The sequence below is a fragment of the Furipterus horrens genome, unplaced genomic scaffold, assembly GCF_987537825.1.
Source record: "Furipterus horrens unplaced genomic scaffold, mFurHor1.1.pri manual_scaffold_7, whole genome shotgun sequence".
Lineage (NCBI taxonomy): Eukaryota > Metazoa > Chordata > Mammalia > Chiroptera > Furipteridae > Furipterus > Furipterus horrens.
The window spans coordinates 45,894,984-45,918,028 of record NW_028327177.1 but is presented as its reverse complement, the minus strand read 5'-3'; the positions used below and the strand labels follow the sequence as shown (position 1 = coordinate 45,918,028).

Sequence of the window (23,045 nt, the reverse complement as noted above, 5' to 3'; positions counted from 1 at the left end):
TTGTTCTAGATGTTACCAAATTTGCTTCCATGGGGTTGAACCATTTTACCCTAATAATAATTTTAAAATTATAAAACTAGATTTCAGTTCGCTAGCTTATATTTGTGTTTTAAAAATAAACGAATGTATCTAATTTTAAGCAAGCCATTAATATGATACAGGACACAGGAGTGTTGAGAGGAAAAAAAAAGGTATGAAATTAGAGAGATGAATATGAGCTAAATTTCAGATCTAAGAAAGCAAGGAGCTACTTTCAAGGAATAATAATTGTTTAATTTGATTGAATGCTAAGGAAAACATGTCCTAAGATAATAAACAAAAAGCTAAATCATTTTTACTTTGGCTTGTATTTAAACAAATACTACAAGGCTTTGATCTTTTCAGGACAAATCATGAAGAACAATAAAAATTCAAGCATCTGATATGAAAGCATGTTGTAAGTTGGGGCCTATAGTTGTTAAGTGACAACGAGAAATCATTAGCAGAAACATTTTTGATGGGACAACTTCCATCTTAATTAATTCCAAGCTGGCATTTTAAATAAAGACTTCATTGTATATTTTTGTAAGTAACTTTCAGAAGGTATGACCAAAGAAACAGAATCTGTTCTTTATAGTAAGTAATAAGTAGTTATTAAAATATAGAGAAAATGTTGCTTCTAGTGCAAATTGACAGTACTTATTTTTATAGAACTCTGTTTTATGATCATTACTTTATAACATCATAAGCCAAATCAATGAAAGTATAAGTACAAAAGGGATGCAAGAGAAAAAAATGACAGAATGAATCAGAGTCCTAGCCAGCTGATTTGAGATACAACCTTAAAGGAATTAGTACATACTGATCCTTAGCTTTGAAAAATATTTGAAGTATGACAGCAATTTAAAAATCCCACCTCTTCTCATTGCTTTCTCAATATGAAAGGAGAGAAGAACCTATATGACCATACATTTAATTTAAAAATATCAGACTATAGAAAGCCCACAGAGATTCAAAACTCTTCCTTACCTTTCATTCTGACTGCCCTTATGCTGCATATGATGAGCTGTATGCTGTTCAAAGTAGTATTCCTCCAAGTTAAGCAGGAGCAAAGAAAATCTAAAGTGGGGTTGGAAGAAGGGAAACCTCATGTTTATTTTTTTTAAAGTATAAGAAAGCAGAATATATATAGCATCCATTCCCAAAGTGCTTTTCATACAATAAATTTAAAAATGCTTGTTAAGTGCATATTATATGCCAAGTACTCCTCTCTGTCCAATGAGAAAATAATAGACAGATAAGCTGGCATTGCCAAAAATAAATGCATAAATAAAACTGTTTACCAGGCACATTAATTATTTCTTTACCAAATCCCCAAATTTCATGAAATAAAACTTATTCTTGCCTGAACAAGCTTGGTGCTTTCCCACTGGTGGAGTTTTGACCCCATTCCCCCTGACTGACACACTAGGCATCCCCATGTCCCCTTCCCCACCACACACATCCCCTCCAATGTCAAGTCCCATGGTTAGTTGAGTCTATCTTGCTACTCCCACAATATCCCCTGTAATAACCAAAGTAATGCTTTCTACACAATGGGTGTTTAGTAAATAAGTAAATGGAACTAAATGGGATTAAAATCTAGTTCTTTATAAAGTTTTACATGCTTTAAACTTTTAAAAACAAAATAAAGTAGCAAGGAAAAGTATAAATTTAGTTATATGGCCCCAGAAACAAATAAATGACAAAGAACTGCAAACAACTATTTTGTTTGTTTTAGGGTAAGAAGCAGGAAATATCAACAGCATCTAGAGTTACCATGAAAAGTTTTCATGAAAAGTGTGGGACTTGAAATGGGTCTTAAAGTTCTGGTGTGTGATGGAGGAAGATATTTACATTAAATATGGCAGATTAAACATGTTTATTTCTCCTTCCTCTGGGAACACTACTAAAAAGGGAACCAAAATATTTTTTAAATGGTTAAACCCACAGACCAAAGAAAATTGCAAAGACATAAAAACAGGTAAGAGATATCAATAAATGTCTACTATGTAAAGCAGATGGGAGGAATTAGGAGTGATCTGAAACCAGAAGAGCAGATGCCTCCAGAGAAGGCACCAATGAAGAGAAAACCAACACAAGTCACAGCACTTCCAGAAAGTCCATAGTTGCAGGTATCACATCCCAAGAAGGCAGGGATGAAGCACAGGTGGATGACTGACAGCCTGAATGAGGTCAGTGGCCTAGATTCCTCCCCTGATGGTTATCCATGTTTTACTCTGGCACATGGTTTTTCTATATAGAAACTGAACAAGAGGCTCCAAACTAGACATCAAGTACAGGGGAGGGCAGGGCTACAGAGCAAAAAGAGGGTGATTAAGCAAAAAGCAGGAAGACATGTACCACTCCCAGCAGCAGTCGGTTGCATTATTTTGGGAAAAAACTAAATAGATGGAGAGAAAAGACCTACGGATTTTTGAAAGAGCCAGGTCTCTACAACATCATCCCATAGAGAAGTCCAACAGATAACAGTGATAGAGAATTACACACTTCACACTTAAGTATGAATGACCAACTCAAGATTACAGGGCTCCAACATGAAAAAACTAGATCAAAACAAGCAGAACATGACTCGACTACAGACAACGCAGAAAAAGTTAAAAGACTATAATGAATATCCTTACAAAGAAGAAATTTCATTCATGAAACAAGATATTGCTCATTAAAAATATCTGAACCAAAAGAAAAATAACTTGTAAGTTAAAAATAATGAGAGCAGGAACTGGTTTACCATCTTAACAAGCAACTTTTATTGGTCTGTTCTACATTTTAAAATATATGAACAAGAATTAATCATAGGTTAACCTGCTAGAGCTAAATGTAAAGCACTCACTATTAATACTCTGAATTTCAATATAATCACAAGAGTTAAGATTGCTAGGAACAGTTCATTCATATATCAGATAATTTCCAGGAAGGCATAATTCAGAGAGATACTAATTACCTTGCCCCTTATTTTTAGTTTGTATCTTAATAACTCAAAACCCTTTGCTTGGGCTAGAGCTATGCAACCCTACTTCTCCCTCTTGATCTCCCCTCTCCTTCTCTTAGAGAAGGTAAAGTAAGTATTCTTCAATAAGACAATGCATAATTTTATTGCTTTGAAATTTGAGTAGCTTTCACAGACAACCAGCTCTTCCATATAATTATTAAAATATAATTCTACCCTTAATATTGTTGAAATATCCAGACTACTCAAAGGAATCTATAGATTCAATGCAATATCTTATCAAAGTCTGCATGGCATTTATTGCAGACATTAAAAACCTAAAATTCATATGGAATCAAATAGTCAAAACAATTGAGAAAGAAAAGAAAAGCTGGAAGCCTCACAGTTCCTAATTAAAAACATATTATAAAGCTACTGTTTGAAAACAACCATGGTACTGGCATAAAGACGGACATACAACAGAATAGCTAAGAAATAAACGCTCACATATATGGTCAAATGACCTTTAACAAGGATTCCAAGGCCACACAATGGGGAAAGGGGAAAAGACAGTCACTTCAACAAATGGTGTTGGGGAAAACTGGATATCCACATGCAAAAGAATGAAGCTGGACCATTACTTTACACCGTATGCAAAAATTAACTCAAGTGGATTAGACCTAAATGTAAGACCTGAAACGATAAAACTCCTAGAAGTAAACACAGGGGAAAAGCTTCCTGACATTGAATTTAGCAATCATTTATTGAATATTAACCAATAGCACAGGCTACAAAATTTGACAAATGTGACTACATTAAACTTAAAAACTTCTGTGCAGAAAACAAAAACAAAACAAAAAACAATCCACAGAATGAGAAGGCAACCTACAGAAATGGGAAAAATATTTGCAAACCATATATCTGATAAGGATTTAATACCCAAATTATATACAAAACTTAACAACATAAAATTAACCCAATTAAAAAATGGGCAAAAGACTTATATAGACATTTCTCCAAAAAAGATATCCAAGTGCATGAAAAAAATGCTCAATATCACTAATCATCAGGAAAATGCAAATCAAAACTACAATGAGATATCACCTCACACACTATTAAAAGAAAAAAACAGAAAAAAGACAAATGTTGATAAGGATGCAGAGAAATCAGAACACTTGCGCACTGTTGGTGGATTGTAAAATGGTGCAGCAGCTTCATAAAACAGTATAGAGGTTCCTCAAAAAATTAAAATTAGAGCTACCATATGATCCATCAGTCCCAATTCTGGGTATACACCCAAAAGAAATAAAAACAGGATCTCAAATAGATATTTGCATATTCATGTGTACTGCAACATCTCATAATAGGCAAGATGTGGAAGCAACCTAAATGTTCATACACAGATGAATGAATAAAGAAAATGTGATATACACAGAAAATGGACTATTATTCAGCCTTTCAAAAGAAAAAAATTCTGTCCTATGCTGCAACATAGATGAACCTTAAGGGCATCATGCTAGGTGAAATAAGCCAGTCCCAAAAAGATACTACATGATTCCACTTATATGAAGTATCTAAAGTAGTCAAACTTGAAGAGAAAATAGAATGGTGGTTGCCAGGAGCCAGGGGTAGGGAAAAAGGGGAGTTGTTGTTCAGTAGGTACAGAGTTTCAGTTTTGCAAGATGAAAAAGTTCTAGAGATCTGTCACGCAACAATGTGAACATACTTAACACTGTTGTGCTATATACTTAAAATGGTTTAAATGGTAAACCTTTGTTATATGTTTTTCACCACAATAAAATTTAATTATAGGGATTATTATAGAACTAGAATCATTATTTTGGTAAATGAGTTGTATCCTCAAGTAATTTATTAATATATGTATTTTGTAAGGAATGCAAAACACGTGGTTGGTGAAGGGATAAAACAAAATCATATTATTCAAAACTGAAGAATTAAATAACTTTTTGAGGTTATTTGTTCTTTTTATTGAAGTGTTCAGTTATACCTGTTTTAAAATTTTTGTATGTAATGACTATGATAAAGATTTATGCTATTTTGAACAATGATTTTTCAAACTACATTCTCTACATAAAAGATTACATGGCTTAAATTTTTAAAAATATATTGGGCTGGTTAAAAAGTCCGTATGGTTTTTTCTGTAAAATAAAAGACACAGTTTTCATATTCACCAATAACTTTATTGATTTGGATATTGTAAGTATGTTGGCTCTCTCCTGTGTGGTATAAAGGTTGATTGTTCTCAATTAATGTCTCGATCTGATTGTTATCAACTTCAGCTGGTCTGCCTGACCATGGCGCATCGCCCAGCAAGAGATCTCCAGCATGAAACTTCACAAACCACTTCTGACACGTTCAATAAGTCACAGCACCTTCTCCATACACTGCACAGATCTTTTTTTTTTTGCATTTCAGTTGCATTTTTACCTTTCTTGAAGTAATAAAGCATAATATGCCGAAAACATTGCGTATTTTCTTCCATCTTCAATATTAAAATGACTACACAAAAATTCACCAATTTTGATAATTTTTTTAAAATGCATGCTGATATGACAGCTCTCACAATACAATCTAACAAAATAGTTTCAAATGAAGTTAAAAGACAACTAAGCACTATTAGAATCATCTAACAGGAAAAAAACCAACAAACTTTTTGGCCAAACTAATAATTTTATCTCCAAAAAAGAAAATGAATGCATTCTATTATACTAACGTAACATCAACTTAGAAACACAAATTGTAACATCTTTAATTACATGTCTTAGACATAGGACCTGAGTTCTGGGAACCCAGGCCTGGTTTTAGCAAGCCCCCACAGTAACTGCTGGTGTCAGGGACTACCTAACCCCCAATAAATCTGCTGCCCCCACAGTAACTGCTGACACCAGTGATGGCCTGTGTCCTTCAGAGATATCTCAGCTTCCTGGCAAGGCCTATGTCCTTCAAAGATACCGTAGTCTGCTGGCAAGAACTTAATAACTCTTCTGTTTTAGGAAGCCTCTCTGTTCTGAGGGTCAACTCCCCCAAAGCCATCAACAGAGAGTCCCTTCAATTCCCTTCCCCTTTGCCCCTTAAAAACCCATGCATTTTTTTGTTTGCTGTTGACACCTTCCTACTTTCCTGCCTTCCTGGTCTCAGTCCATTTGTGCAGCTGGGAAAATAAATCTTTTAAACTTATGGCCTGTTCTCCTGTTGTTTCTCCTCTCACTCTCACTGGACCTAATAACATGATCATACAAAACTGAGCCAGTGACAGAATATGCAGTAAATAATATTCAGGAAAATGTTCATCTATAATATTTTCATTTTACATATATAACATTCTGTGTGACTGCATACTTTATTATATGATTGCATTTTTTTTTAATTTATTTATTTGTTTATTTTATTTTTAGAGAGACGGGAAAGGAGAAAGAGAGGGAAAGAAACATCACTGTGTGGTTGGTTGCCTCTCACTCGCGCCCCCAAATGGGGACCTGACGTGCAACCTAGTTATGTGCCCTGACTGGGAATCGAAACAGCAGCACTTGGCTTGCAGGCTATGGTTGCATTCTTAACAGGAATTGGCCAAAGCAACAGACCAGTTACATGTATCAATCATCAAAACTGTTATTAAAAATATTATACACATCTTTAGGCGTTTTCTCAATCACCTTGCTTACTTCAGGGAAGTTGTATTTTTATTGCCCACCAAGGCAATCAGTGGCTGAGTTTCTGACTCTGCTCACTTTCTTCACCACAGTACACCAGTCTTCTAAATTCTCAAAGCTTTGATAATTTGTAATATCATATAGCAAGTGGATTCCCTGTGCTCCATAGATATATTTACCCGACATCTTGCCCCCTATTGTCTGCCCTCCTACACCCCAAACTTGAAGAGTAACATTCAAGTTTCCTGGCAATGCTATCCTTCTCAAAAAAAAAATCCAATCCTACAGATTGTTTGTATTGTTTCCCAAAAGTTTCTCGAGCAAAACATGGAGCTAAGGAGGAGGTCTTTCCGGAGGTGCCGTCCAGGCATGACCTGACTCTCCTCCTCAGAGTCTGACATGGTATCCCTGGAACCAGGTCTGCCTCCCCTCCCTGCCCTCAGTAGAATAAGGAAAGGAAGGAATGGGATTCTGGGGACTGGATGGTGAGAGGAGGAAGGGTGGTAGTGGTGGGGCAAAACCCTCCACCAGGGGTCTCTACCCCTGGAGAAATCCTGGGCAAATCACTGGCCAGGCACCATGTTGCCCACCCTCCATGTGGCTCTGCTCCCTTTGTATTATCTATGCTTTAAATTTTTTAAATCCCTTTCATAATTTTATGATCTCATTCATTAGGATTATATCAGACTATGAATTATTTCTTTAAGGGGACTCGGTCCTGCCCCTGAGTATTCCTTAATTTATTCCATGTTTACAGAGGCTTGGTGGCATTTCCTTTAGATGAATTTACTCATTCAGCAGCTTAATTTTCTTAAAAGATGCTGTCCCATCCTCACGTCACCCAAATTTTAAAGCATAGTGTTCAACACTTAACCAACAACATAAAATAAGTTCATTTCAGGCAGCCTTTGCATTCATGGCCACTCAGCAATTATTCAACACTCTGTTAATGAACAGTATTGATTATGCATACAGATGATTTTGCTAGTCAATCATTTCTTTAGATTGGAGGTGTAAAACAGGCTCCACTGTGTTGAGGAGGATTGTAAAAGGGGCTCAATGGGAGAAAGTGCCATGCTACCTTAGTGATGTGTGAGCAGGTACAGGAAAGGGCACGAGTGTCATGTAGTTACCATTTCTACTCTGAGAACCCCAACACTATCCTTGGATTAAGCTGGACTGTAGTGCCCCCACCACCTAGAGAGTCAGTTTACCTAAATTGGGCTGTTTTTGTAAGCTTCCTAAAACGGCCTCTCAAACAAGGAGGGCATTAAGAAAAATGTTGAAAAGATAAGGGTAAGAACACAGTCCTAAGATCCACCATTAGAAATGTTCCCCCAGTAATACATGTGACAGGCAACCTCTGAATAGACTCATTCAAACAAATATCATTCCACCTATCTACACTAACATTATTTCTCCTTTCTCAAATCTGCTATTAAGACATCACAAAAACAAATTTTATTCTCTGCCAAAGTTTAGATGAACTAAAACTACTGCATTTTCCTGATCTACCAGTCAGAACTCGGTAAAAGAGATTAGATTAGCAATAAGACTTCATAGTGGAAATTCATGCTGGAGACTGGTGACAACAACTTCCTCTTCCAGTGGTTTTACAAACTATCTGTACGATCTAGAACTAGCATTTGGCCTACTTATGTTTTTTCTGCACCTTTCAAAGTTCCTACATCACTGGAACAATTGTGGGGTTCTAACCTCAAACTCTCCCAGAAGTTTATGCCAGGAGACACAAGTATATGGTGCCCTTTGCATCTTCACCCATCTTATGGAAGTTTATCTGTCACTTTCAGTCTAGTGGTTGGTATCATTAACAGACGCAAAATAAAAGCCACTTCTTCCATCATCAATCAACTTTACACTACCAGGCTGGGCCCTAGGCAGCAGCCAAGTTTTAAACACAACTTTTGGAGACTTAAAAATTGTTTTCATCCACAGCATTTTTAAGAACCACCACTCATTTGGGGCTTTGAGTTTCATTTTATTTTTCCTCAGTAAGTTTCTTAATGCTAATTGTGTAAGTCTATAACATCTCTCAATCTATACTTGTTTGTTGATCTTTTTGTACTGCCCAGAGGAACAGTACATACACAACCATTCTATATTTCTTTGCTTGTCTAATTTCTTTTTTTAACTTTTCACCAAGCACCATTTGAACTGGATGTTCTGAATTGTAGTTTCACAAACCTCCTGGTTCAATATCCTTTCCAGAACTGTCCCATAAAAACACCTATTTTTTTTCCCCTTGAAACTTCCAATAACTGTCTTCTGAAAAATCTGATTCTATATGTGACAGAATCTTCCTTCATCCTCCTGGGCTCCAACAGCAAATAACTGGATATGACAGCTTTTTCTGCAGGTTTCTTTCATTGCTACTTAGTTGACTAATTTCTCTTTAATATTTAGAATTTTGTAAAGTTCTCAAATTCTCTGCCTTAAGATAAATAAACTCCAACAAGGGAAGTCAAAGAACTGTAAGTATAGCTAAGTAAGCACTGACTAAGTAAGGCCTCCTGTCATTTTTTTTGGTATTGCCACTTCCTATTTTCAATCTACATCAGGTTCTCATCTATTTTTTCTACCTGCTTAGATGCCCTGTAACAAATAAACACAATTATGTTATCTCTGTTCTTCTTTCCAATAAGTTCTCTATTTCCCCCCTATCTCTGGTTCATGCATTCCCCAGCAGACCTGTATCTTCTTGAAATTCAGATCCCATTGTTTTATCTCCTAATAGGTCTTTCCTTATGAATGGGTCTGTAGCTTTTTAGCACTAGATTCCAATCTTGAGACCCATCGTAACAATCTTCAGTGACACCTAAGACATACATTACACTCTTTTGTAATACAATTTCACTGATTTTATTATCCATGTTTTACATACCTGCATAGCACCGTCTGAGTGACTAAATGTTATTTCTAGTCCATGAATCAATTGTTTTCTCAAGTAGATTACTGGCTTGTCCTCCTCTGGATTAGCAATTCATCACATGCCTGCTGTCCTCCAGTGTAATCAATCTCACTAGTTCATTTGGCCTTTCTGTTTTTTAATATTATTTTACTTTATTTTAGAGAGAGGTAGAAAGAGCTGAGGCGAGAAATACTGATCAGCTGTGAATCGCATGTGCCCCAACTGGGGACCAAACCTGCAACCCAGGCATGTGACCTGACCAGACATCCAACTGGCGACCTTTCACTTTGTGGATCGATGCCCTACCAATTAAGCCACACTGGTCAGGGGCTCATCTGGCCTTTTGATCCCTTTGCTTGGGAGTAAGTTTAAAGCTCTATCACTGGGCCAGACCCTAGGAAATTACATTCCTCTCTGACTATGTGAGATGCACTTACTTTGCATGGTTCAGACATCAAAGTCACTTTCACTGAAACAATCCCCAAAGACATGTTTCAATTTTCCAATCTCATTATCTTTAAGAACAAATGGCAAAATGAAGGAACCAAAACAGCAAACAAACAAACAAACGAACAAAAAAATCAAGATAAATGCTTAAGTACTGTTTTCTAAAACATTGCTTCTCAAACTTTAGAGTGTGTATAACCACCTGGGAATCTTGTAGATTCTGAGCAGTAGATCTGGAGCGGAGCCTGAGATTCTGCATTTTATAAGTTCAGAGGCTACGCTGATGCTGCTGACCCATAGATCACACTTGGAGTAACAAGATTCTAATGTCTACATAAACCAGGCTTCTGATCATTCCTGCATCATTCTAAATTCCAGAGATACTATAAAAATAAGCACTGGCCTAGTATTTTTTTTTTTTTTTAAAGCATCATGTTATGGTGGAAGAGGGGCTGGACTTGAATCAGAAAACATTTGTTTTAGCCTTAATTCAGCCATGACTTGGCTGTTGGACTTTTAATCAAATCATTTTACCTACTTAGACCTCAACTGTAAAGTTGAGGGGAGGGAGATACAGACTAGATGACCTCAGAAGTCTTTTCTTAAAGCAGTGGGTTTATAGACTTATTAAATAAACCTGCACTTAAAGAATCAGCAGGAATTCCTTTTCAGGCACTTGGCAGAGTAGATGTAGAGAAAAACAATCTCAGTACAGATACTCTAAAATTGCTAGATATATTACTAAAAAAAAATTTCAAATGCTTGGCTGAAGTGATGAAAAAGAGAAAAACTTAGAAAAGAGAAACAAAGAAGTTAGCAGGCATTGGAGCAGTCTTCTCCCCTGGGGTTTTGCCCAACTCTTTGAGTAGTCTAGAGTCTGAATTGATTAGGACCATGTGCCTTGAAAGGATGGTCATGGAGGTGGGGGGCTAGCAGAAGTAAATAAAAACACTTTCTGGAAAAACACCCTTCAAATGCAGGCCTCTAAGAATTCCCAAGAATAAACTCCAAGGAACAGGAGGCTACAATCAAGAATCATAAAACAAGTAAGGAAATAAAATTATCGAATGAGTGTCAGTATAAGCAGCAAAATAATCAAATCTTTAAAGGCCATGGATAATTTATTTTCTGTATATGATCATCCCAATAAATAAATTTAAAGAATATAAGGACATCAAAATATAACAAAACAAACCCTTATAAAAAATGACCAGGCACTTAGAAATTGACCCAATAAAACTAGAGATTTTAAAATATAATAACTGAAGTTAAAACTTAACCTAATGGAACAGACAGAAAATTCGGCAACTAGAGAGAAAATTAGTAAATTGTAAGATGGATTTAAATAACCTACAACATAGTACAGAAAAATAATATTAAAGAGTGGTTAGAAGATATAAAAGAATGGGGAGGTGCAATATTCCAAGAGCTAAAGGCTTGGCTCCAAAATTTTCCAAACTGTTTACAGAATCAGGATAGATGAATATAAAGAAATCTCTATTTCAAAACACTACAGAGAGATCTGAAAAGCAGCCAGAGAAAAGACATTACTTACAAGGAACAATTAAGACTTAAATGATATGGGTTTATTGCAGGCTAGTCTCCCAGAAGAAAAAGTAGCCTTCTGCAAAGCTACATGGAAACTTGCTGTGGTCTTGTGTTAAAGGAAACAGTTCTGGTCAACCACGAGACTAGGATCCCAGTGTCTTAATCATACTCCCCTAACCATGAACACAGATACAACAAATACTGCCCTGTCCTGTCACATCATACAGACCTAAGGGCAAAGGCATAGACAGTCCCCAGTCAGGCCAGGAAAGGGGCAAGGCCTATCCACAGCCACAAAAGCTGAGCTGGATATAAGGAGCCAAGGTTGTATCACAGTGTAGCTCTACTATATCCCAACCCAAGCATTCCATGGGATGCAGGTTTCTCCTGGAGTCTGAAGCCCGACCCTGCCAAGGCAGCTAAATGCTGCAATAGTGGGGCATGGCACACCTGTCACTACCTTTTCCCTGTAGAGTTTCCTCCAGCGAATGCTGCTCTAGCAAGCATATTGCCTGGCCATTTGCCTTCGTTTGCACAATTTTCAAGATGCTCAGAGAATGATACATCTAGCAAAACTGATTTTCAAAACAAGGATAACATGAAGACCTGTTCAGACAGGCAAAAACAAACATAATTTACTATCATCAGACCCTCATCAGGGGTACTTCTAAAGGATATTCTTCAGGAAAGAGAAAGTAATTCCAAAGGGAAGATATGATATGCAAGAATGAATGCTGAACAAAATATGCATGTAAAACTACATTAGCATTAACTGGACAATTATATAGTAGACCCCTCATCCCATTGGCAATTTCACTTTCTGTGGTTTCAGTTATCAGTGGTCAACCACAGTCCAAAAAAATTAAATGGAAAATTCCAGAAATAAACAATTCATAAGTTTTAAATGGTGGCACTGTTCTGAGAAGCATGATAAAATCTTGTGCTTTTCTGCTGGGTCCCACTCAGAACATGAATCAGCCCTTGGTCCAACTCCTCCCACCCAGTAGTTACTTACTAGCTGCCTCAGTTATCTCATAAACGGTTGTGGTGTTGCAGTGCTTGTGTTCAAATAATCCTTATTGTGCTTAATAATGGTCCCAAAGTGAAAGAGCAGTAATGCTGGCAATTCGAATATGCCAAAGAAGAGCTGTAAAGTGTATGTATGTGTGTATGTATATGAAAAAACATAATATATACAGGATTCGGTACCATCCACAGTTTCAGGCATTCACTGTACTTCTTGCAATGTATCCCCATGGATAAGGGGAGACTAAGGTAATGTCTAATTTGTAGATTTAAATAACAAATTATAATTTAGGATGGGTCAACAGGAGTTAAATATTCCAAGGTCCTTATTAGAGAGTAGGGTAAAGAGAATGATTAGCTTCAGACCTTAAGTTAAATACAAACATTAAAATTTCAAAGGTAACCACTAGAAAAACTGAATTACTATATCTACATATCTATATCTATATCTATATCTTATCTATATATCTTCTATACACTTCAGGAAAAATGAAAGGGAACAAGAGGGATCTTAATTCAAACTAAGGAAAAATAAGACAACAAAGTAAAAATCAATCAAAATATATTTGTAATAATAGTAAATGTAAATGGACTCTTCTATCAAGACAATAATTATCAGAATGAATTATTTAAAATTCCAACTATAAGCCTTAGAAGAAATATGCCTAAAACCTATGGACACACAAAAGTTGAAAGAATGAAAAATTGTATATAATGCAAATAATCAAAAGAAAACTGATATTTTATATTACTATCAGATAAAATATAAAAAAATACTAAAAGAGGTCATTATATATTGATGAAAATTCAATTGACTAAGAAGATATCAATTCTAAACTTACGCAGACTTAATAACATACACTGAAAGTACAGATAGCAAACTTTGATAGAAGTACAAGGCAAAGTTTGCATCATGAAGCATCTCAGTAATTAATAAGTCAATCAGAAAAAAAATTCATTAAGGAAATAGAAGATCTAATCACAATTAATAAGCTTAATGTAATGCAATTTATTTCAGCTCATTGGCCGTTCTAAGTGCTGATTCTGCTATTTACCTCCATTTTCAACACTTGGTATATCCCATAGAGATATTTAAAAATAGGATGTTCAGTTTTAGAAATGAAAAATTAAATAAGAGTATAACAAATCACTTTGCTTTCTAACAAGTATTTTTAGTATAATGAATACATAATCAACTGATAAAATAAACATATGAAGTGGAAGATATTTAATATTAGCCAAGAAATTTAATATCAGCATAACCATGAGAATTATACACATGGAATGTCTGAAGCAAAGCTGAAGTCTAAGAAGTGCCTGTAAAGCTATTAATGTAATATGTGTGCCCAGTACAGAATTTGTGATCTCTAATGCTTTAGCCTGGAATGGCAGTTTATGAGCCATAGTTATGTAACCTGTTCTACGACTTTATAGAGAGAAAACTGACTCTCCCCCAGTAAGAACATGCCTCAATTATCTAAATTTCTACATCACCCAAGAAGAAAATAGCTTTAGTCCCCCACACTTTTAGATGTGAAGATAAAAATCATTGAACAATTATTTTATTCTTAAATCTTAAAATAGAAATATCTTAAATAGCAGCAGTTTGTAGAATATCCTCAACTGGTAACCCACTGTACACATTACCATGTCCAACAATTCCAAAGGAGGATATGCGAATTGTCTTTTGAAAAAAATTTCCCCTTTATCTTCATTAATACCTACATGGGGAATTAAAAAAACAAAAACAAAAAACAGTAAAATCAATATGGTTTCTGCCATCTAAATCTTAACCAGAATGCTAGTGTACTTAATTTGAAAGGCCAAGTATCTCTTCATTTTCGTATATTGAAAATTACCAGAGCATTTCTTCATAGACATCACCAATAAATGGCATCACAGTTGTTCAAACCACAAACCTGAGTGTATGACTGCCATGTTTAGCAAATAAAAATGGAAGACACCTAGTTAAATTTGACTTTCAGATAAATTACAAAAATTTTTCAGTATAAATATATAAATATTTATATGAAATATTGCACAGGATATAGTTATCCTAAGATTATTCATTGTTCATCTGACAACTCTAGCTGGGATTCTTCTTCTGTTATCTCCTACATACAATCCATCACACCAAGATCTGTCAATGCTACCTCCTTAAAACATCTAAAATCCATTCACTTTTCTCCATGTCTTCCGCCACCACCATGACGTAAGCCACCAATCCAGGAATCTCCTAGGCTCTCTGCTTCTACTTTGTTGAATTACCACTTCCGTGAAATGCACTAGCATCAACTTAACAGTAAAGGAAATAAATGCTAACTTCAAGTTTCTCCTTCTCTGGGGTCATCACTTGGTAGCAGTAGAAATATAAAATCTCTAAAGCAGCATGAGAGGGACCTATGAACTCACAGTTCTGAAGAGGTGAGGCCTTTTCATGAAACAGCCCCAAGGAAAGTAACAGTTCCCTTGGATATATGCCCTAGTCAATACACCATATCAATCGTTTTGCTAATTAGTGATAATTGACACCAAAGGATTTAGCCAGAAAAAACATGTATAAAAATGGTAAACTTGGGAATGAACAAAGTTGGCTGCAATATTGTCTTTCAGAATGAATCCTAAGACTTATAGAGAGACTGCTTGATTCTAGCCCACATCAGTTTGTGAGACAAGATTCCTGTCATTCAAACTGATATTTTACAGACACCATCCATCCTGGTTCAAGTCTGCCCATCCGAAGTTACAGAGCCAAGGGGCAGAGAGCATTAAAGAATTTGGGCAGTCAGCAAGTAGGCCTCAAATAAATAGAAAATATGTGGCCCTAACTTTTTCAGGAACAGTTGCTGCCTCCTGCCTAATGAATAAATGTTTCAGTTATGAGAGCTAGCTCGTACATTGGGGTGCTGCTAGCCTGTCATGTTGTCTGATCAATGAATACCAACAAAGCAGACGTTACACAGAAATATAATTGCAGACTCTTGTGACAATGCAGAGCTATGTAAGCTAACCAAATTCAACACAAATTACTGCCACTGAAATAACTGCTAGATCTAAAGAAAACAGGTTTTCCTGCCTATCAAAGAGGCAATGGAATTGTTACAAATGATGCTTAGATCATAGAACACGATGGCAATTCAAGTGTTTTAAAGTTCTCACAATGTAAAATTTGAACATACCTCTATATTTAACACAGAATACCATCATATCCTAATGTTACTGGTACAGAAACAAAGAGACTCAAGCTCTTTCTACATGAAGCAAGCATTACAAACGAAGTCAGAAGAGCCTCTACAAGTGTGAATACCTTATAGTCCAATTATTAGTGAATAAGAAAGACTTTTTACAGCTAAAATGTAATGACACTGCTAAAAAGTTCTTGGAAGCCATATGCAAGATGTTTTTTGGTATATCTTATCTCCTTCTCCACGCTAGTGAAAAAAAATTCAGACTATGGATATGATGGCCAGGCCAACAGTAGAGATTAGAAAGACATATGAATATATGACAAAACAGGTCCAGCCAACATCTCTAAAACAAGTGTGGATGCTGCAAGATCACACAAACCTTCAAGTCTACACTTGTATCGGCACGTATAAGCTGCTTTGTTGGTGTCCACTGATCACACAACGTGACAGGTTAGCAGCACTCTGACATAACTAGCTCCCACAACTAAAATAATACGTGTAAAATAATTCAGCCCCAGTTCCTTCTGCCATCTGCCGTTGTTTCGGTCACCATAAATGCATTGGGAAGTCTGGTTGGGGCAGAAGTAAGCTTTCTTTCTTACAAGATGCTTCCCGTGGAGACTGAGGATCAGAAACTCTGAAAGGGCACTGCCCTGGGGCTATTTTAGCTTCTCCTGGAACTCCAGTCCCTCCCGGGATGCAGGTGGTGACTGCAGTGCCCCACCAAGCTTTCGAATGCAAAGCCTTCAATGACACGTACAATAAGATTCACTGCTTAGCAGCAAACATTTGGGGGACTGGACGCTGGCTTTCCCAGAATGAGACCCTGTTTGTGGCCCTCCTCCCGGCCCAGTGGAGCATCTGCTTTATGTCTGAAAAAGTTGAACATGTCAGAAAAAAAGACTCCGTGATGTGAAGCATCAGCGTGTACGTCCTCCGCCTCTTCCGCCCCCCCACCCCCAGCTCCCGCCGCCCCATTCCCCTCTCCGACCCGGGTGCGGGCTCTGGGGTCGCGGACTTCCGAGCGGGCCGGCTGGAGCTCCTCCGCGCCGAGCCAAGCGCCGCGATCTTACGTCGGTTATCTCGGGGCCAGGGAGCGCGGGGGGGCGGCGGCTGCGGTGAGAATGAGGGGTTGTCCGCCGCGCTAGCTTACACAACCCCTGCCATTCGCCCCCAGAGAACGCCGGGGCTCGCGCGCAGCGGGGTGTCCCCAAGCTTCGGGCCGGACGCCCGCGTGAAGAGACCGCCCCGAGCCCGCGCGGCCTCTTCCGGGTGACCCGGGCCGCAGCCTCCGGGACCACTGCGGCCCGCCGGCCTGCGCCCCGACATCCAGCCCCGGCCCAGGCCCCAGCTCCTGCCCCGGAGGTCTCAGGTCCGGACCAGGGCCCCGGGGTCTGACCCTGACTCCGGGCTCTGGCGCGGCCCCCGGCCCGGGCGCCGAACGCGCTTGCGGCCGCGGCCTCCGAGCCTGGCCCACACGGGATCGTTCCTTCAGCTCTCCCGCCGGCAACCCGACTCCTACCCCTGCCTCTAGAGACCCGTGGCTGCGACCTTCCTCGCCGTCCCGGGGCCGGGCACTTACCTCTCTTTGGAGTAGAGCTGTAGCTGCTGCTCCTGCTGCTTCTTCCTGATAAACGCCATGGAGGGCGGGCGGGCGGTCGCACGGCTCCGACCCGCTGCCGCCCGCCGAGGAGGAGCTGGTCTGCGAGGTCCGGGCAGGGAGAGGGAGGCTGCCGGCCCAGCTTTCCGTGCGGCGCCACTCGGCGGCCGAGAGCCTGTCGCTGCGCCCCGGGGCCCGCAGCGTCCTGGCCGCACTCACCGCATCTTCGCGTGGGGACTCTGGCGCAGTGACTCAGGCCCGGAGGAGGGGCGCGCGGTGACCCGAGGCGGCCCAGGTGCTCGCCAAGGACCGAGAGGTCAGTCTAGGATCTGCCCTTCCACACTCAGTGTTCGCGCTTCACCGGCCAGTGCACTGCTCCATGTTTAACATTTTACACATGAAAACGGATGCTTGCCCATAAACGATGCCACTTTGTTGGTCACGGGGACTGGAAATAACGTTTGGGGCCCTGGCAGTTGAAATAATTGGTCGCATGACTTTTCTTCTTTCTGTAACTTTATTGATATATACCTCACACAACAAGCAATTACTTATATGAAGTGTACCGTTCTGTGGTTTTTAATATAAGCACAGATATGTACAACTATCATTCTAATTCTGGAACATTTTTATTACCTAAAAACAATCCATACTAATTAGTTATCAACCCGTCCCCCCTACAAATATCCTTCAGTCATCACACATTCACCACAAACCCCACACCCAGCTGTAGCAAATACTCATCACCTTTCTGTCTATGAATTTGCCTATTCTGGACATTGCATATAAATGTAATCGCACAATATGTAGCATTCTATGTCTGGTTTATATCATTGAGCATACTATTTTCTAGGTTTAGCCATGTATCAGTACTTCATTCCTTTTTATTGCTGATGAGTTATTCCACTGCATGGAAATGTCTATACAGTGCAATAATGTTTATTCATTCACCAGGTGATAGAAATTTTGATTGTTTTTACTTTTTTGCTATTATGAATAATGCTGCTCTGTCCTAGTTTTTATGTGGACATATTTTTCATAACTACATACCTAGGAGTGGAATTGCTGGATCATACAGCAACTCTATGTTTAAACATTTGAGAAGCTGTCCAACTATTTTCCAAAGTGGCTGCACAATTTTACATTTCCACCAGCAGTGTATAAGGGTTCCAGGTTCTTTACATCCTTGTCAACACTTGCTATTGTCTGACTTTTTTTATTAGAGCTATCCTTGTGGGTATGAGTGGTGTTTCACTGTGATTGTGACCACTTAATATGTCCTGAGTGTGAGTCTATGATTGTTTACCTTTGAGAGATTCTTTAATAATGAACATCTAAATTGTGTAATAACTGACACATATTTATAATTGTCTTATAGACTGGGTGCTACAGGGTCAGATTTTTGACCCAGTTTCAAGGCAAATGTGTATTTGAGCTCTCTGGTATGTTTCAGGACTCTGATGGGAAAATGTGGGAGCCAAGAATAAAAGTTGGGGCTGGGTCTTATTGAACTTGGAAAAATTATATGCATATAGCAAGTACTCATTAAAATTTTTTAGAATGAATGAAGATACATGGTTACCCTGTGACTTGCATTGAGTCCCTTTCATGTGATCAAGTGCTATGCAGAACCTTTAACTGTAAAAAGATGTCAGAGACATTAGCCCATATTCCTATAGGAAATTATGACCTCATCAGGTAGCCAAGACAAATGCATGAGAGGTACATGTTGAAGTAAGAAAATAAAATTTGCTAAAAGGTACTACAATAACTTTCTATATGAGAATCACTATAATAGATGCTATTAGTTCAGAAGAGAGAAATCACTTTGGCTGGATAAAGTGGAAAAACATAGAAATTTTTCTTTTAGTTAAACATTGAAGGATAATGTGATCCTGGTAGGTGGAGAGTGACAAAGATTCTCTCTTTGACCAACTTCTAACCAGGATTCTTTGAGCCTTTTCTCAAGTAGGCCTCAACGTTGGCCTATAAAACCTATAGCTTCTCAGCACAAATGATTTTATCCATTACCTATTCCCCACATTAAAAGACTTAGCTGACATAGTTTTTAACAGCTCAACGCCTTATCCCTATGGTGACCCTAGCCCCTCTTAAAGTCCCCTACCTGAGAAAGTTCAAGTCTGTCCCCAAACTAGTTTTAGCCGACACCAGACATAGGCCCCTGACTTACATTTCTTAGAGCATTTACTAAAGAGGGCTTACAAATGTGAATTCTGTCTCTGTACCAGTTCCTACAACTCAGAACTGCCTTCCATGGGGACTTGAAAACCATTTATTTGAAATATAATCATCAGTCAGGATATGGCTTCTGTCTTCCAGTCACTGTGGGAAGATAATTGCCAACTAGCAGATACAGGTATAGCATTTGCCCATGGTCGACCCTTTGTGATTTTTCACTTCCCAGCTTTATCTGTGACAGGAGGAGGGGAACAAACAGGCCCAAAAGGATTTTCTTGAATAGCTCAGCAGATAGATACTTCTGCTATTACAGAGTTTGTGGAGAATTAAGAGAAAACTGAGATGGTAACTTCTTCATTCTCCCACCATCTAATCATCCAGCCTCATAGCATCTGTTCCCTTGTCTTCGTCCCTGCTGTTTTGAGGTATATTTACTCTTATCAAAGGCCACCTTCTTTCTCAACAGAATAGCCTTTATAATTATCCTTTCTCCCTTCTTTCTCTTGCTTTGTCTATTTCTCCCTTACTATCAAATTGTTTCCATCAGAATATGTAGTTTTCAGAAAAATGTTCCCTTTATTCCCACATCTTCCTCTAGCTCCCAATTCTTAGCAAAATTTCTTGAAAAATCTATCTACAGATGTTGTTTCCATTTTCTCACCTTGCATTCTCTTCAATCCATTCCAACTGGACTGCTGTTTTCACTACGCCACTGTGATGGTTCTTGTCAAATCACAACATTCATTGGCCACTTTTCTAGCTTCAGTTTTTCTGAACTCTCAGCAGAATTCAGATTAGTTGACAGTAGCTTTCAACATACCTCCTTGTTGAGGCACCTTCCCTCTCCCCTAATTAAGTCCAAGGTCCCACTACTTTCTTTGCTTTTCAATTAACTTGCTTCATACTCTTTCTTAGTCTCCTTGGTTGGTTTCTCTCTTGCTTAACTTCTTAATGTTGATTCTCTGCTGGTTTCTCTCCTGCTTAACTTCTTAACGTTGATTTGCTATACAGGTCCTTCTACCCAATGCCATGACTGATTAGGGGAAGCAGGGGGGGGGGCGCAGGAGGATAAAGTCTTCTGTTTTGGTGCCTATGAATTAAATTGAGTAGCATATTTCCAAAGTTTTACTATGTAGATACCTACCACAGAAGACATGATGGAAAAATCTCAGGATATACAGCAAAGGAAAATTTTTCAGAGGGGGCTGAATGAAAGATTACTTTGAATTGTATATCCTTCAGTAAATGAAGTTTTCGACAGAACGTTGAACTTTCAATAGGGCTTTACTCAGCCTTAAGCCAGTCTTACCTTACCTTGATCTTTAGTGGCTGAAAACTAGTCGAGGTAATATTACCTATCTCAAATGAAGGTGATTACACATCCCAGGAGATATGGTAAGCTCTGGAAGAGATCTCATCTCCTCATACAGCATCCCCACCCCTATTCTTGTCCTCATAAAAGTCAGAGCTTTGTTCTCTTGGAACAGTTTTCATTCAGAGCTATTTTGTAATCATAAAACATATCTTTAAGCTCTCAGTGATGTTTTTATTTTCACTTTACAGACTAAACCCTAAAAACTTCCAAGAACCTTGTACTCAGTTTTATAAAATTGCATTTGATTGCAGATGAGGATATTTATGTACCTCCCATTTGCTGGGTGTCAACCACTAGACCCAATGTCTTTATTCTGTTTGTAAAATAAATATTTTTAACTATTGCATATTTCTGAAGAATGCTTAAAATAATTTTTAAGATCTTATAAAAGCAGAAATATTTAATTATTGCTCCTGATGTTTAAAGTAATAACACACTTTTTATTAACCTAGAAAAAAGGGACAATCACTATTCTCTTATATATTACAACTTTCTTCCATTATACCTTTCAGCCTTCCCTGTCTCTCTGCCTAAAATGCTTTTTTTTTTTTTTACCTTTCTCCAAACACTTCCCCCTGTTGAAATCTTACCCATACTTTAAAATTGCCACTCAAGATTTTGAAGTCTTCCCTGATGTACCCAGGTGGAATTCATCTCACATTCATTTACTCAGTACATGTTTATTTTACACCAATATGTCAGACACCATTGTGCATAGAGACTTCACAAGGGTCACAGTCAGATGGAGATTTTAGCAGTGATCCCATTCCACCTTACATTATTAGGGCCTGTCTCCCCATTTAGTTTGCAAACTCTTTCGGAACAGGAATTTGTTGGTCTTAATATCAACATTACCTCTCACTGCAGTGTCTTGCACTTAGTGGTTGCTCAATAATTATCTGTTTAATTTTGCACTTTCTTTGGTCACCACTGTGTCTGTTATGATTTGTTGCACTTTAACAGAAAACTAAGTCAACAGTTGAGTTCCTTTTCTCATTGGCAGTGTTTGAACAGCTCAGTAATATGCTATAATATTTCTCTTAGGCTTATAGCCAATGGTCACAAGAGCACTTCTTCATCACCATGATCATTCCTGGCTTCTATGCAGAAATAAGGAAAAAGGAGTCAGCTTTGTTTGTACCTTTTACCAGGCAACCAAAAGCACTCCCAGAAACGCACTCCAGACTTCCACTTACTTCTCATAGACCAGAACTGTTAATATAGGCAAGCCTGTAGCAGCAGTGGAGGCTAAGAAAATGAGCAGATCTTGCAGGCAAGTTAGTGGAAAACAGCCAGGCAGAAGGAGGCAGGGAATGGTGTGTACCCATTACTAAAATAAAAAAATAGTCAAGGACTCTACATTGATAGTTCTTCTTAAGAAAGATCACTTTTTGATATTATTATTTTCTTTATGTTTCTTCAATAAATAATTATTGGGTGTTTATTCTATGCAAGGAAATGTTGCAGGTTGTGGAGACAAAGTTGTGAATAAAATAAAGACTAGCCCTTAAGGAACTTATATTCTGGTGAGATTGACAGGTTTAAGAAGCAAATAATATAAATCCAGGCAGAGGTAAGTACCATGAAGAAAAATGGAGCAGAAAGGGGTAGGTATTGCTATCAGAAATTAGTGTAGATTACATAAGAAGGTAGTCAATATTTGAGCTGGTAAATGAATGAATTCAAAGCTTGAATGTGAAGATCTTGGAAAAAGGCATTTCAGACAGAAGGAATAGTAAGTGAAATAGCACTGAGACAGGAGCCGTAGTAGCTAGAGCACACTCATGGAGGTGGTGCCAAGACAGCAGGGGCCAGAGCATGTGGAACCATCATCATCATCATCATCATTATTATTAATAACAACATTGTCATTGTCAACAATGTGTGATAGAGGCCATGGAGGATTAAGAACAAGGGAGTGACATGATCTGATTTAAAATTTAAAATTTGACTACTGTGTAACTCATCTGGGAGATGCTCAGAACCCATATGGACAGCTTTGAAAGTTAGATAGGAACTGTTACTGGCTCTTTTCATTTTCATTTATTGCTTAAATAACAAAGAGAATTTTCAGCTTAGGTACCTGGAAATCAG

At 38.2% G+C, this 23,045-nt stretch overlaps 1 protein-coding gene across 1 annotated transcript in view; it reads right to left on the bottom strand.

The window, feature by feature from the left end:
- Positions 1-17,760, bottom strand: part of NSMAF (neutral sphingomyelinase activation associated factor) — a 68,420-nt gene extending 50,660 nt beyond the window's left edge. The window contains exons 1-2 of the mRNA XM_090283659.1: positions 17,360-17,760; positions 1,009-1,098 (exon numbers count right to left, since the gene is read on the bottom strand). Coding sequence (XP_090139785.1) covers positions 1,009-1,098; positions 17,360-17,418 — 149 coding nt within the window. The 5' untranslated portion in view covers positions 17,419-17,760. The remainder of the gene's footprint in view (positions 1-1,008; positions 1,099-17,359) is intronic.
- Positions 17,761-23,045: the final 5,285 nt, after the last annotated feature.